At 41.2% G+C, this 17,090-nt stretch overlaps 1 protein-coding gene across 2 annotated transcripts; it reads right to left on the bottom strand.

Annotated features, from left to right (window-relative positions):
• Positions 1–379: 379 nt before the first annotated feature.
• On the bottom strand, positions 380–16,709 carry LOC119742085. 2 transcript variants are annotated; one of them, XM_038218108.1, is made up of 4 exons: positions 16,488–16,709; positions 3,991–4,186; positions 2,444–2,565; positions 380–1,800 (listed from the first exon to the last, which is right to left on the bottom strand). In XM_038218108.1, the coding sequence occupies exons 1-4, from the start codon at positions 16,549–16,551 to the stop codon at positions 1,691–1,693; spliced, it is 492 nt and encodes a 163-aa protein (XP_038074036.1). In that variant the 5' UTR covers positions 16,552–16,709; the 3' UTR covers positions 380–1,690. The 2 variants fall into 2 exon arrangements, with proteins under 2 accessions (XP_038074036.1, XP_038074035.1); XM_038218107.1 differs by lacking the exon at positions 16,488–16,709 and adding an exon at positions 11,229–11,392.
• Positions 16,710–17,090: the final 381 nt, after the last annotated feature.

Genomic DNA, 17,090 nt, shown 5'->3' with positions numbered 1-17,090 from the left:
ACCAAATATATAATTTCTTGAGTCGTTTGGCTGGGCTTGAATTCAAATCCATGCCTTGTACGCACGTTTAGATTTATCTTGGCAATGGCTTTTAAAGTAAAAACACAAGTCACTTTTACTACGAAAGGTCCACTTTTCATGTAAAAAAAAACACCAAAAAAAAAAACACCACACACAAAACAGTATCTTTCCGAGCTGGCTACGGGCCTGAAATATTATGTCACAAAAACTAAACGTCATCATGATTTTAACTCAATAATAAATGTTCCATTTTGTTTGAACTCACCGTAGCATGGATTTCTGTCATCAAACAAATTTGTGATAGATTTTATGGATGTTTTAAATCGACGCGGTACAACACGAGATGCACAAGTAGATGTAATGTTTCACACTGGATACTTTATCAAGTATACATGACTACTGCCGATACAGATTTCCACTTTTCACTTAGTTTAGACAAAAGAGAAACTTAAAGAAAAGATTTCAAACTTTAAGCCAGCATGTCTTTAAGATGCCTTTAGGAACTTTTACAAAAAGACCACTAGCTTTTTCTAGAGACATCATGCAGATTTATGTCGTTACAAAGACATGTTTTGTTTACTGTTGACATACTAAGAAAAAAAAAAACGTTATTAAATGTACATTGAAGTCTACAATTTTGTCATAAAAGTACTGAGGTCAAACATGCAAACATTCTTATTCATGAAAATTGTCAGTTTACAGAAAAAAAAAACTTTATGCATCAAATTTAGTCACCATCTTAGTGTCAAATTGGAAACGAAAGAGTCTTTATTTCGGTTGCATATTCTACACTGTTGTCACCGTTTGAACATTTATGGTACTCACACTGGCGTGCTCATAGTACCTGTATACAACACTGGTACACATTAATGATGCTTCTTTATCTGTATTTGAAAATGTGGTATAAAATGTAAGAGATGCTTTGAAAACGTGCTTGATACATGCAGGCACTAAACGGGCCATGTCACACACGGAAACTGCCGACTGGTCCCAAGCGTTCTCCAAAAAGAAGTCGAGATTGACAATTCAATTTATTTTCATAAACTGCGGGCAAAATGTGTTGTGTTATAAAGAATATACAGGCACTGAGCGGGGAAGATCGGGGATAAGTAATATTTATAAACATGTACAAACAACAGCAACGTTTGTTCAATCCCCCCCCCCCCCCCCACTTCAGCAACATTTTTAAAACAAAGTAAGACTTTAATTCTACATGCTGAAGAAGAATTAAGCTACTGAGGTATTGCAGGAACAGCTTAGACCCACCATTTATTGTGAGCCGTATATAAGGAGCTGGTTCTACAACCTTACACGTCCCTGATCAGGATGACCCGAATCCGGATTTTTTTTCAGCCTGGCACTTTTCAGGGTCAAAATGACACTCTTCTGACTAATTTTCTGGGTCATTTGACCCGGAAACCTTGGCAAATGTGTCATTCTGACCCCAAAATGTGTCAGGTCAACTACAACCCTTATTCAGGGTCAAATCTGGCCAGTGACTGTTTAGAATGTATAGCAGATCCAGTGGGTAGACACCCGACGTTTCGGTCAGTATGTTCTGATCATCTTCAAGACAAGTTTCTCTCTCTTGATCACACCAGAAGAAACCTTATCCCCAAGATGATCACAGAACACTGCTGGAAACGTCGAGTGCACGAAGTGGGGATGCCTAGTTGATGGGGTAGCTGGGCGGGTTCTCAAACTGCCGGTACTGGCCAACCCTAGGCACCTGGTCATAGCTGGGTGGCGGTGCTATTCCAATCACGGTAGATTGTGCAGCTGTGGTTGGGGGAGAGAAAATTAACCCGTATCTGAATACAATAACACGTCTACAGATACAAAATTGTTTCCAGTTTTTCATAAGTCCATCACAAATCAAATCACAAGTCAACGTTACAAGTAAGCAAAATAACAATGACGTTAGGACGTAGTTTTTTCAACAGTTTGTGAATGGCATGCGATTTATTAGGACTTGTGAGAACATGGCAACTCCGCTGTACTCTCTTACAAGTTCCTGGACCCGTAATCTGTTTTTTTTTGTCTTGACCCCTTTCCGGGTCCAAAATGCAAAGGGGCCAAAATTGAATACCATTCCAAAAGTCCAAATCACGATTTGCATTTATGTGTTACTTCCACTGTAAACTCTGCCCTTGCATGGCTAATCTTGAGGTTGTAATCGACCCCAAAATAAAGCTTTTTTTTAAACGCAGAGTATGAGGATAATGTTTCCAAATTCCTATTGGCTTCAGGAGTATGGAGTGTATGATATATCAACCCCAAAATACCAGATTACAGCTTAATGTAATGTGTGTCTTAAATCCTCGACACAAATTTTTTTCTTGATGTTTTTGGGTGCCCAATTTAGTCTGTACCCCTGTGGTCCTACATTAACGAAAGTTCAAGGTTAAAGGTCATATCTTACCACATCTTGAGGTCAGGATGACAGCCCTTCGTCTTCGGCGCCGAGTGATGACCACAGCGCAAGAAACAATCGTGGCTATCACTAGCGTCCCGCCAATACAAAGCCCAATAATTGATTCCGTACTGAAAAAAAAATGTGTATACCAGATATATATATATGTAATTAATGACCGGTTTTCTATCCTTCTTTTTAGGGATAAGATTATTTGTTTGAATCCGTTTTCAGAAAACCAGCCAGTGTGGAAAATACTTCAACAAGATGCGTCTGGAAACTTTCAGGATTTTTGTTATCATTCATTCAAATTATCGAGGCAAGTTATGCCCTTATATGGAAATAACATCATCAACAAGACTACACTGAAAAATTGCCTGGGTTAATTTTACCAAAGAAAGAGTGAAAACTGCAACTGCCCAAACTTGGGTTGTTCTATAACCAATTGTTTGGGTTAGAATTTCTGCTAAATTTACTAACCAAAACTTGTGGTCATTCAAGACCAAATTTAATCTGGTCTTGTATGACTACAACTTTTGGTTGAATTTAACATAACTTCTAACCCAAACAATTGGTTATAGCACAACCCAAGTTTAGGTACTTGCAGTTTTCACCCTTTCTTGGGTAAAATTAACCCCAGGCAATTTTTCAGTGTATAGGTTTGCCAAAGTCAATATATTTGTACTCAGTGGTTCAATCCGTAAGTCAGTTCGTCATTCAGAGACTCATTCCGTAAGAGGCGATGTTTAAAGGGTTTATGCGATGATTGTTTTTTTTTTTCTGAGGAACACATTTTGTGCAACTTTCTACCCCTCTTGAATTTATGAAAACTATTTGACATCCCTTTTTGGTTAATTCTATTGAAAGGTGCACTTCTTTAAGCTGTGCATGCTTTTCCGGACAACTGAGGGCGTTGTTGCTGTGATGTCATTTCAGGAAGACACTGTTCAGTTTAGGGTTTTCTGTTTTCCCTAAACTTTGCTTCTCGAAAACATTTTTGAGTAAGGTTTGCTCACTGTAGTGCTGTGCAAACCCGACCCAACCCAAAACCGACTTCGGGTCTGGCCGTGTCCATCATTTCATCGGGTCGGGTCGGTTTCGGTTTTGCGTTTGCGATTTTCGGGTCAGTTAAGCCATTTTGGAAAAACTCAAAATATACCGGGAAAAAAATACAGCTCAGAAATTCGCGAGGTGCAATATGTATTGCACAGTCACTGTGCCCGGTACGACCAAAATGACTCACGGGCATGCACGGTGTCAGGCACCAAAAAAGCGGACACCATCGCCCAAGCCAGATATTCGGTGTTTTCGGCTCGCCAAGTTCGGTTTCGGGACTTTTCGGGTCGGTTCGGGTCTTTTTTTTTTCTTAAGTTTTTTTTTCGGATCGGGTTGGGTCGGGTCAATTTTTAGGGAGTTCAGATCGGTTTCGGTTTGAATTCAGTTTATATCTACAATGTTTTGGGTCGGTTTGGCCAGGTCAAGTTACCTGACCCAATGCAAAACACTAGATGCGTTATTGCCATGTACTGACACAAGCTCCGACGAAATAGTCCTACCTGAAGGCTTCCGGGTTGGAGTCTGGGTTCTTCTTCCAATCACTCTTAGTGCAGCATTCCTCGGTGATGTCATTGCCAATGATGGTCTGACAGCAGTAGTTAAGGTTCCTCTGACTATCGTAGTCACCCTGTGGGCAGATTAACCCATCGTGGTAAACGTCATCCACGTAGTAGTGGCGACACTGATGCTCGCTGGCTGTCACGATAAAGAGGGCAGTCACCATGTTTATTCATTTATTCTTTATTTTATTCTAGATAATAATAAGAAAGATGTACGGGCTGTCAAGGAGATACCAAGGTACGAAAAATGTGCACACACCGGCAAATGACACGTACGTGACTCGGACTCAACTTCAAACAAAAAACTCGAAACTCGGACTCGACGCATGTGACTCGACTACGACACTATGTACAGTCAAACAACGATGCTGTATATTCACCATCGAGTGTCAGTTTTACAAAGCGTTCTTACTTTTACTGAATCTCTAGTTGAAAAAATAAACTTTGCATCACATTGACTTATCGTTGATCTCTTGATCAGCTAAAGTTTATTTTGTTTCAACAATAATATTGTCAACAAGGATGTATCGTCCAATGGTCAACCCATGACTGTGTTCCGTTAGAGTTTAGATAAATAGTGGTGATAGTTTGTAGATTTTGAGTTTTGACTTGCATCCTGCGGTGAAGTAAAGAGAAAAAGTGATCCGAGGTGGAAAGTTTTTATTAGAATCTCTGCCGAAAGCAAGAAGCAACCAATTCATGCAGGGCTTGCTGAAGCTCCCTGTTCCTCAGATAGTAAATGACCACATTCAGCCAACTGTTGGTAGCAAAGATCAAGGTTGTAACTGGGAGCAGACGCACTCCAGGGATTGAGAAGAAAGCATTGCAGACGATAGACGGGGTCCAGCATATGAAGACCGTCATGGTTATGATGAACACCGTGTTAGCCGACTTTGTGCTGACTCTCTGCGGAGCGTTCTGACCACCCAAATCAACACTGATCTGATTCTGGGCGGCGATGCGACGTGCCTGTTGTCGCGCAACGTTAAGAATGTACATGTACAGGAAGAAAATGGTCACAAGGGATGCTGCTATTATAGTTACCAAAATAGATTCACAAATTGGGCAGAATGAGCGGCCGCATGTGTGAGGTGCCTCCTGGGATATGTCAGTCGGTAAAACGATGCCAGATACAATTATGAAGAATGTCAAAGTTACACTCCATGTGATCGCGACGATTATCTTTGCTTTCTTCACAGTCATCAGTGTCGGATAGTGCAGTGAGTAGACGATAGCAACAAAGCGATCTACTGTCAGGAGAACAAGTGAAAAGATACTCAGTACACCAAAAGATGATAGTGAAACACCCCAGGCGGTGCACAGAAAAGAACCCAACACCCATTCCCCGTTGAATTGTTGTGTTAGCTGCGGAAGCACCCAGAACAGCCCGATGCAGATATCAGACACGGTGAGTGAAGCCATGAACACCTTGGTCGTTTCTTGGATGCCGCTGGCGCGATGAAGCACCACGAGACATATCGGGTTGAGAGTGAGAATCACAACGACTGTCAGAGCTGTTAACACGCCGAAGGAAACCTCGTAAGCGTCCAGTTGAGGTGTCGGCTCCCCACCCAACAATTCAGTCAAATTAACAGATTGTGGATTCATGTTGGATGGTCGTACAACAATATATTTGGTGCAAGTTTCCAGAGATTACACATTGTCTGTCCTATCACTTTAACTGCATCACACAGGCTTACTGGCCTACAGGTTGTGTGACTTGCTTTTCACTGCACATCGTTTTCACGGCTGCTATTTGTTAACGCTTGTTTACACCGCCTTGATCTTTCACATGCTGCCTCCTCAATCAAGTGGTTGGCCGTCCCTGCCAACTACACCGCCACTTTCCTCACCTTGTTGATTTTCCAGATATTCGCTTGATTTGCATTTCCATGCCCGCTTACTCATTTCAGGCATCATACACAATACATGTAACACAAGGTATCCTGTTTCCTTGGCAACGCAGCTTTCACTCTTCCCGCGTTTGTCTTAGTTAACTTGGTCAGTCAAAACCTAATTTGATTTATATCACCCCGACGCAAAAATTCAATCTTCTAATAGTTCACGCGGTACCCGCTGCTATGTACATCAAATTCGAACCCTGGATACGCCACTGCCATTTCACTTTCCTCTTCGTTAGATGTGACCCAATTATACACGATGGACCCGGTTTTTTGGACGCCTGTTCCGAGAGTGGTCAAACACTGCCCTGTACTGTTGCACAATGTCCGTTAAGTACTGTACTCGCCTGTTAATTACTAAAATAATTCTGTACATGGAAATGCAACGGGAGGAATCACAGACGTAAAACTTGGAAAAGAGACTTTTGATACGGCTTGATCTTTTCACTTTTCACACTTATTTATATCAACATTTATTTCTAAAAATGAATGTTGTATACTAGCCTAATTTCACATAATCACTCTAATAACAAGCTCGAACGGATCTCGGAAGCTGCGTGCCAACGAGCTCGTATCCGGTTCGTTTAGTGTGACGTCACCTCCAGCACTTTCTGCACGATTGGAACCGGAAGTTAACGCAGCTCGAGTGTTTGTAGCCAATGGGCGCTAGTAATCAGTGGTGCGCGTGCGTGTATGACGTTTTTACTAACGAACCGGATTCATGAATGAGTCACGTGATTGTGCCATGCAATTTTTGGTCATGGGACATGTTGGGGCTGGGCTACTCATACTTTTGACAATGTTTGGTTGAAATCGGTCAAAATTATGCAGTAACAATGTCAACGTTTGTTACTAACGAACGGGCTGACAGAGTGACATGATGTTGTGGGACTCGAGTCCAGGACTCGGACTCTATTCCGTCTCGAATCACAATTCAGTGACTCGGACTCGACTCGAGTCAGTCAGCAAAAGACTCGGTCTCCGCCATCAAGACTCAGACTTGACGCTAATGACTCGTGACTCGCGAGTCGCGTATTTTCTTACCAACAATTATCTTTCAAAAACTTCAGTTGGTTTTGCAAATAATAATGTTTCTATATATGCGCTCTCCCTTTTTCACACGACATCGCATGAATACATTTCGCTATGGACAGGTTATCCAATACGACTGAGGACTTGGAACAGTGGGGCCCGACGCTGACCGAGGACCTGGGCACTAGTCCTCGGGAAATTTTCGTGTTGTACAAACATAGTAAAACACAACTGGGTGATTATGTAAACACCGGCAATAATGAGTTTGTTTCTGCATTCAATAGAGGACGTTGAACATTAGAGGACAATAGGGTCCCCAATTCCCGAAGGTCCCCAATTTGGCGATGTGAACAAAACATATGGGAGGTCTTCCTAAAAAGTTAATTACAAACAAAAGAGGGACAATAGGGAGTCCCCGATTGCGGGCAAATACACACTTGCTAGGACGCGTTTGTTTGTGAAGTAAATCGAGGACATACACGTGCAACATCATCGGTGAATCAAGGACAGGAAACAAATCGAGGACGACCTCGATTAGAAAACGTGAACAAAACCAATGAGAAGTATAAACAAAGGAAAAGGGAAGAGGAACAAAAGAAAATCCTCGAATTACACCCTAAACAATAGTGCTAGTGTGTGTCTGTGTGCTCCTTACATACTCTTTGTGAACCCGTTAACAAAAGATGCCCACAGAATGCAGGACGCGCATCGTTTTGTAGATAAGCTCACGTCCACACGTAAGCAATATATGTAAAACTGATGGGCTTTCGCGGGTAACAGGGAGGGCCCATGCCATAAAAAACACGTTATTATTTGTAACACGTACTATCTGGAAGAGGTTGGAATTACGTTTTTAAAGGTAATTTTTGGTAATAAGGTGACTCGCGAGTCACGAGTCATTAGCGTCAAGTCTGAGTCATGATGGTGGAGTCCGAGTCTAAGAGCGAGTCTTTTGCTGATGTGACTCGAGTCGAGTCGAGTCGCTGACACTGTGATTTGAGACGAACTTGAGTCCGAGTCCTGGACTCGAGCCCCACAACATTAACACTGACTGTATCTTTATGACAATATTTGTGGAACAGGTAAATTTTTGTATTATTTAATTGTCAACAATATAACATTTAAACGAATGTAGATATTTAGTGTATAGTTTATAATAGAGATAACGCTTTTTTATCAGTTTTTAGCTGCGGGATAGCAGCTCAACAAATCATCACGTCTCTCCGTTTAATATAGTAACAAACGTTGACATTGTATATTTATTATTCCTTCATATTTTGACCGATTCAACCAAACTTTGTCAAATATCAGTAACCCTTTAACTGGGGTTAAAGGTCATCTTTGGGTTTCTGGTGTCAAAAACCTTTTTTTTATTTCTCAAAACACTGCTCCTTCCAGAAATTACATGGCACAATCACGTGATTCATGCATGAACACAAACTCGTTGGCCCGCAACTTCCGACATCCGATCGAGCTTGTTTTCAAAGTGTTTAGCCTTTGTCAAACTAGGCGAGTATACAGGGTGAGTAAACAAAAACCCTATGGTTTTAGAGAAGTTCTGCATGTAGCATTTTCAAAGTTCAAGGATATGAAAGCCCAAGTCATAAGCTTTCTTTTAGTACAAAGATCATTCGAATCACTCGTGTACTTTGCAAGTTACGGAATTTTAAACACAACCCCCGTTTTAAAGTTCTGTCCACGGATCACAAATAAAAGTTTAGTGTTCTTTCAGCACAACGAAAACAAATCACGAAGGGATGTGTACGGGGTGAATTGTGTTGTTTTGCTGAAAGAACGCACCCCTTTTTTTGATCCGTGGACAGAACCTTAAAACGGTGGTTGTGTTTAAAATTCCGTAACTTGAAAAGTACACGAGTGATTTGAATGATCCTTGCACTAACAGAAAGCTTATAAATTGGGCTTTTATATCTCAGATTTTGAAAGTGCTACATGCAGAACTTCAAAAAAACAATAGGCCCGACATTTGGGTTTCGGGTTTTTTTTACTCAGCCTGTACAACATTAATATTAGGAAATAAGTGTTGATATCAAGTTTGAAATGTGAACAGATCAAGTCATATCTTAAGTCTCTTTTCCAAGTATTAGGCCACACTGTGATTTACCCCTTGCATTTCCCTGTAAAGAACTATATAATTAACAGACAAATACATTACTTAATGGACATTGTGCATTAGTACAGGGCAGTGTTTGACCACTCTCGGAACAAGCGCTCCAAAAACCGGGGCCATCGTGTTTAATTTGGTCAATACTACAGTAGATTTCAAATGTTCAATTAAGCAACAGAACAGGTACTAGGTCACGTGAACGCTGAGTTGCAATGCAAACAGGATATTTTGCGTTACGCCTAGATGTATTGTGTATGATGCCTGAAATGAAGGAGCGGGCATGGAAATGCAATCAAGAGAATAGCTGGAAAATCAACAAGGTGATGAAAGTGGCGGTGTAGTTGGCAGAGATGGACAACCACGTCATTGAGGAGGCAGCAATTAAGTGAAAGACCGATGCAGTGTAAACAAGCGATAACAAATTGCAGCCGTGAAAACTGTATGCAGTGAAAAGCAAGTCACACCACCTATATCAGCCAGTAGACCTATGTGATGCGATCAAGTGATAGCACTGACATAGTGTAATCTCGTGAAACTTGCACCAAATATATTGTTGTACGACCAAACCATCCAACATGAATCCACAATCTGTTAATTTAACTGAATTGTTGGATGGGGAGCCGACACCTCAACTGGACCCGTACGAGGTTTCCTTCGGCGTGTTAACAGCTCTGACAGTCGTTGTGATTCTCACTCTGAACCCGATATGTCTTGTGGTGCTTCATCGCGCCAGCGGCATCCAAGAAACGACCAAGGTGTTCATGGCTTCACTCACCGTGTCTGATATCTGCATTGGGCTGTTCTGGGTGCTTCCGCAGCTAACACAACAATTCAACAGGGAATGGGTGTTGGGTTCTTTTCTGTGCACCACCTGGGGTGTTTCACTATCATCTTTTGGTGTACTGAGTATCTTTTCACTTGTTCTCCTGACAGTAGATCGCTTTGTTGCTATCGTCTACTCACTGCGCTATCCGACACTGATGACTGTGAAGAAAGCAAAGATAATCGTCGCGATCACATGGAGTGTGACTTTGACATTCTTCATAATTGTATCTGGCATCGTTTTACCGACTGACATATCCAAGGAGGCACCTCACACATGCGGCCGCTCATTCTGCCCAATTTGTGAATCTATTTTGGTAACTATAATAGCAGCATCCCTTGTGACCATTTTCATCCTGTACATGTACATTCTTAACGTTGCGCGACAGCAGGCACGTCGCATCGCCACTCAGAATCAGATCAGTGTTAATTTGGGTGGTCAGAACGCTCCGCAGAGAGTCAGCACAAAGTCGGCTAACACGGTGTTCATCATAACCATGACGGTCTTCATATGCTGGACCCCGTCTATCGTCTGCAATGCTTTCTTCTCAATCCCTGGAGTGCGTCTTCTCCCAGTTACAACCTTGATCTTTGCTACCAACAGTTGGCTGAATGTGGTCATTTACTATCTGAGGAACAGGGAGCTTCGGCAAGCCCTGCATGAATTGGTTGCTTCTTGCTTTCGGCAGAGATTCTAATAAAAACATTCCACCTCGGATCACTTTTTCTCTTTACTTCACCGCAGGATGCAAGTCAAAGCTCAAAATCTACAAACTATCACCACTATTTATCTCAACGTTAAGGCCCCCTTTACACAGGGCTGCGACCTTTGTGCCACCTATGAGCGACCAAAAAATGGCCAGGACGCTCAATGGTCGCCTAAATCCAGAAAATCCTGTTTCTATGTAACTGCTCCAGCTATCCTTGTGCCTTCCTTGAACCGCCAAAACTGCAATTTTCGGGTATTTTCATGTCGAGCTACGAGCGACCCGTGCGTCCACTGAGCCATCACTTGCCTGCCTCCCCTGTGCTTCCCGTGCGCAACCTACGGCAACCAACGCCGAATGGAGGCACAACGGTCGCCACAGACATCGTTCAACGCACGCTCTTGGTCGGCCAAAGGAGGCACAAGGGAGGCAAAAGGGAGGCACAAGCATATCGCCCAGATTGACGGTAAAATCTGCAACAGAACGGATCTTTTACGTGGCGACCATTGGCCGACCATTGTGCCGTTCTGCAACCACGGCAGTGCTTGTTCCTCCCTTTTGCCTCATTTGAGCCACCTTTGAGCAACCAACCTCCTCGGCGACCTTTGTGCGACTGTTGTGAACATGTTAAAAAATTTACGGCGACAATGGCGTCCATGGCGATGTCTGAACATCCTGTGTACCACCTTTGAACGACCTAAGCAACCATTCGGCCTCCTTTGAGCATCCAACGGCAACCTGGCCCGTTTTATGGTCGCACAAGGGAGGACTAAAGGTCGCAGCCCTGTGTAAAGGGGGTCTAATTGAACACATGGACAGACCATTGGACGATAAATTCTTGTTGATAAAATTATTGTAACCGACAGTCCTACAGGTGTAGTCGATTGATGACTTACTTAAATAGGTATTTCTTTTGCATACAGTGTACATGCGTTACTCTTTGTGTGTAACATTCCTAGGTTGACAATTTACTTGTAGCATTACTCCCAACTAGAACATGCCTTGTTACATTATCACACGGTTCGATGTACAGAAATTCTTAGTGGTTAGTGAGCCCCGTTAGGGCGTGCCCAATATATAAGGATTTACACGTGGTTGTGGGCTCATTCCTGCACCAACCACCCTCGCTTGACGGCACTTCGTTCCACTTGATTTTCGTTCACTTCAGTTATTGTGTTCTGAATTTCTTTTGGTAGTCGTCGTTGCTGAAAACACAACTCATCTGTGGGAATCGTTATTCATTAACTGCCAAATTTTGGTGAGTGTGGAAAACGTTTGATATACAAACTAAACTTACAGTTTGCAATTATTTTGCTTGTGAAATGTATAATTTTCTAGTAGTTTTATTGTCATGTAATCATATGTTCTTGATTTTGGATGTAAAACTGTATTTGATTCGAGCGATATTCATTTTGATAATGACGTTGCTAAATTTACAGTTACATCATTGCGACACAAGAAGACTTACTTTCACCTTGTGATGCTTATAGCAGGTGCAAGTAAAACACCTGCTAATTAAGGTACGAGTCGACTTTATATTGTTCTGAAATTGTAGTATTTGTATAAATTTATTGTGTCTGTTTACTGTTAAATCTGGTCTGAAAGTCTTTGACTAGAATCACACAAATGTTCATTCTTTGTTCATTGTGATATGCTTGACACTTTTTCTGCAGACATAATTTTGTATATATTTGACTGCTCACATTGAGATGTATTTCGTAATTAGTGATTCATTGATTTTCTTATAGCTGTTTTACCTGCTCCCACATTTGGTAGCCCTGCATTTTCGGCTGTCTTTTGCCCTTGCATATTCGGCTGTACTTTGCCCTTGCATTTTTGGCCGTATTTTGCCCTCGCATTTTTGGCCGTATTTTGCCTTTTGCGTTTAGTCTTCATTTTGCCTTTGCATTTAAGTGTATTTTGCCCTTGCATTTTCAGCTGTACTTTGCCCTTAATTTCGGCTGTATTTTACCCTTGCCTTTTCGTATTATTCCCTAGCCGTATTGTTCCCTGGCATTTTAGACTCTTTTGTTTGCCTTTGCATCATTAGGCTATTTTTTGCCTTTGCATTTTAGGATGTATTTTGCCGTTTTGTATCGCAACCTATTATTGTTCTTAATCGAACCACCGATATTTTATAAGCACACTGTTGTTGGACAAATTTCTGACTTCTCACTCCCGATTTATTATTAGATTAATCTTTGTATGTGAAATGATTTAATGAATTTGTGTGGTCTCATTAAAATCTCTTGCGATTCACTTAAACTTCACGAGCCTGTTTGCTCTTCATTTTTGACTTAGTTTTTCTTATTTTTTTACCAATTGGTTACACATGGCGTAGTCGGGAGGATGACCTAGTTTTTCTTATTTTTTGTTCACCACTTGGTTACATTATTTTTGAAACAGAATAAACTTTATCCAATGAGACCAACGATATGCCAATGTGATGCAAAGTATTTTTCAACTAGAGGTTCAGTAAAAATAAGAACGCTTTGTAAAACTGACACTCGATGGTGAATATTCACCATAGATGTTTGACTGTAAATAGTGCAGCAGTCGAGCCACTTGAGTCGAGTCCGAGTTTCGAGTCTTTTGTTTGAAGTTTAGTTGAGTACGGGTCACGTGACATTTGCCGGTGTGCGCACATTTTACTTGCGTTGGTCAATGCTTTGTACGACATTGCATACACACACAAACAGCAACTATAGTCATGAGGACCTGATCCTTTCCTTCTTTTGTTCACGTTTGTTTGTACTCTAACTTTTTCTCGACAGCTTCCAAATTTGTACACGAAATTAATTTATTTATTTATCATATTTCTTTCTGGTGATGAAACCGAGGATTCCTCAAAAGTGCCCTATAGGCACTGTAGCTCGAAAGCCTGAAGAAGCCTGCGGAGAGAAGACGATGAGAAGAATTTACAGTTTTAGAGGTGGGAGGAAAAGCCCAGAGGAATATTCTGAGGAAAACCCACGGAATCAGGTAGGGAAAACCCAATCCACATTGGCCGGGGCAGGATTCGAACCCGGGTCACAGCGGTGGAAGACGAGGAAAGTAACGCTACGCCAACCTGACTCCCCTAATTCTCCCGAGGACCTAGGCCGAGGTCCTCGGGCCCATTGAAATCGCACACACCCCCATTGTCCAAGTCCTCAGTCTGAAAGGATAACCAACCCACAAATATTTGTAAAAGAAAAAACCTGTCTGCAGTTCAGCACGGTTGTGTGAGTGCCCTTTTCACGAACTTTTTACCCTCCTCCTCCCCCCAATAAAATTGACCTTTCTACGCCTCTGTACAATCCTATTGTTTGTTTTTTTTGCATATATTTTGTATCCTGCCTGGGTCCATCCAATCAAGGGCAATAAATGGGTTTTTGGAAAGAAAACACATCATTTGAAAATATATTGAAAATATTGCGAACAGATGACTATTATACAGGGTTACCAAAAAAATGCAAGCCTGAAACGTATTCCTTTTTTCAAAAACGTGATCTTTGAAGTTGTATACTTTGGGTATCAAATTCAAGCTAAGAGCTTTTTCTTTCTAATATTCTGGCGAGAAAAATCATGACGACAGCACATTTGGTTGCTGACAAAATGCCAATTGTGTAAAAAAAAGTGCATGATTTTTCACCTTTTCCACCATGGTACTTCAAAAAGTGAAACATTTTATTGTAATCCTACTGTGCAATTGTCTTTCAGTTGTGCAATTTTTTTTTTATATTTTGACATTCTGTATGATGCTTAAAAGGTTTAAAATAGGCCTTCGCATTCATTTGTACATTTGTCATAATTATGTGCCGTGTTGATTGTAAGGATTAGGACACAATTCGCTACATGCATTTCATGCACATAGGTACAGTGTAAATCCCTTAACTGCGTTACATTATTGCCATTATTTTTCTCAGCAACCCAGTGTGCTATTTTTATGATTTCTTCCGTATTTCAAAGAAAAAGCTCCTAAACATAACAATTCACAGATCACGTTTTTGAAAAATGGCAAATGTTTCAGGTTTGCATTTTTTGGGGGGTCACCCTGTATAATTAAAATCGTTGACTTCAACTTCCGTTCAATCGATCACACAGATAACAATTGGGTAAATTCAAACACGGGAGCTGTGACTAGACTAGTCAGTGTTTGGTACCAAGAAGTTCACATAAAAGGTGCCACGTGGACTGGCGAGATCTGCACGCTCCATTCCAAAACCATTTTATACATCCTTTAACATCCATTTTAAACATCCATTTTAAACATCCTTTTGAACAATTGCAATAATATTTGAAGAAGAAGTATTGTTCTTCAACTTCTTCGATTTTTGTTTTTTCTTCTACCAAAGGCTCACATTTAAACTATTTTTTTTTCTAGTTTTGGATGTTGGAAACCCTCGTCCTTTGTTAGTGCTTATGTGATTTGGGTGGCTTTTGCGCATAAATAGATCCACCCTCCGAGTAGACTGGTTCCCGGTCCCTTCACTCTAAAAAGTCCCGGGTCACAATTGACCCGGAAAATGGTCATGTGGGGCCTGACCCTTTTCTGGGTCAAAAAAGACACTTTTCTTGGTCAAAATTACACTGTGTGACTCGTTTTCCGGGTTATTTTGACGCGGAAAAGGGTCAAATCTGACCCGGGACTTTTTAGAGTGTACATAATCGATGCCAAACCCAAAATGAGCTGAAATGCAAATTTTAATATTTGTCGATTCCCCATGCCATTTCGAAACTGTTCTTATTCCCAGATTTTGCAGCGCTTGTACACTTGAAAATTCTAGTACCTATAGATTCAATGATCTGTGCACGTACTTCATTGGTTTTTCGGGGTTTTTTTGAAGGCGTATATGCACACGCACTGAAACTCTGTGAATTTCGATCAAAAATTGCGTATGTGAGTCATAGGTTTTGGGTTTGTGTCATTCGGTATCGCTTAAAACAAAAGGTATACAGCAATAAAACGCAGCTTGCTGTACAATGAGTGCAATGTTCGTCACTACAGGGTGTTAAAAAAAAAAGGAAACCGAGCTTATTTTGTTGATTTCTCGGGTTTCACTAATAATATTTAGAAAAATGGTAACCACCATCTTTTACATAGCCATGTCTTTTTTTTCTTGACGCCAGGAACTCCATTTTACTGTCACGGATGACTGAGCACCAAGTGATGTAACTGACATGCCTGAAATGGCCTCGTACCACATGCACCATAAGACCAATTGACAGCATGTTTTCAGCATGTTGAAAATAACAAAATCCAGGACGTACATTATCAAAATCATTGCTACAACATATCAAGGTTGATCACTGTACGTCCCCGTGAACCCCACAGTCCTCCAACATGCCCCCATTCCTTTCAACGCAAATCTCTGCCCTGGTTCTCATTACTGTGAACGCATTCCTGATAACGTCTCTCTCTTTCTGATGGTGCATGTGGAACAAGGCCATTTCTGGCGTGTCAGTTACATCACTTGGTGAACATCCGTGACGGTAAAATTGATTTCGTGGCGTCAAGAAAAAGAACACATGGTTAAATATGTAACAGATGGTGGTTACCATTTTCCTAAATAATTAGTCATACCCAAGAAATCAACACAATAAGCTTGGTTTCCTTTTTTTTAACACCCTGTATAGGCCTACAGTTTAATAAAAATACGGTAGTTCACTGAAGCCTACAACTAGAAAGTGGGTGCACCTATGTTCCCCAATACCGCTTCCCCAACACAAACCCTAACCCTAGCCCTAACCCTAACCCTAATACTAAATTAGGATTTCGGGGAACATCAGCAGTATTGGGGGACATATAGGTATTGCGGAACATCAGGTAGACACCCCAGAAAGTATAGGCCTACACGTATTTGTTACCTTTGGAGAGCGAGAACAACGTTACGAAGATAACCAACAGCAGCTGCAGTACGAATTGCGCCATTTTGGACGATTGTTGCAACCACTCAGCTAGCTAGAAGGACAGACAATAACAACCACTGCGCTTGGTCGTTTGTATTAACCGTGTAGATCTGGTTATCCCCGGTTTCAGGGTCAATGTTGTTTACAGTCATGACGTCATTGTGCTGTCAGTCAAAGACAACTCCCTCCCTCACAATACGAACAAAAGCTCCATTCCGCGTGCTCTATTCAGCTCTATGATACAAAATGCCTGAGCTAAAAATACGATGTTAATCATTGATTGATTGTATTCAGATCTGTATAACTATTGACAAGTAACAATTTGCAGGTACAAGCAAGTAATTCGATCCACCCTGAACAAAGGAATGTTTGATACACAAACAGACTTGAACTCTTGCATAACGATGATGAAACTGTTCTTGCGAAATCAGACAGTATATATTTTTCATAGACCGCATAGACGAAACTTTATTTTGCGATTTAAAGGGATTTTTTGTTATTCCTGACATTAGCTAGGTGATAACTTGATCGACGTTTCTTATTAAAAAAAATGAATAAATA

This window comes from Patiria miniata, unplaced genomic scaffold (genome assembly GCF_015706575.1).
Source record: "Patiria miniata isolate m_02_andy unplaced genomic scaffold, ASM1570657v1 HiC_scaffold_5, whole genome shotgun sequence".
In the NCBI taxonomy this organism is placed as follows: domain Eukaryota; kingdom Metazoa; phylum Echinodermata; class Asteroidea; order Valvatida; family Asterinidae; genus Patiria; species Patiria miniata.
The sequence above is the reverse complement of the archived record's forward strand: the minus strand, read 5'-3'. Positions and strand labels throughout refer to the sequence as shown.

What these genes read in the sequence shown, in the direction of transcription:
- LOC119742085 (XM_038218107.1), bottom strand. Translation starts at nt 11,295, where the DNA reads ATGGACGCCATTGTCGCCGTAAATTTTTTAACATGTTCACAACAGTCG. An exon ending in TCCAACCCGGAAGCCTTCAG is followed by an intron (nt 2,566 to 3,990) that starts GTAGGACTATTT and finishes TTTTTTTTTCAG; the next exon opens with TACGGAATCAATTATTGGGC. An exon ending in CATCCTGACCTCAAGATGTG is followed by an intron (nt 1,801 to 2,443) that starts GTAAGATATGAC and finishes CCCCAACCACAG; the next exon opens with CTGCACAATCTACCGTGATT.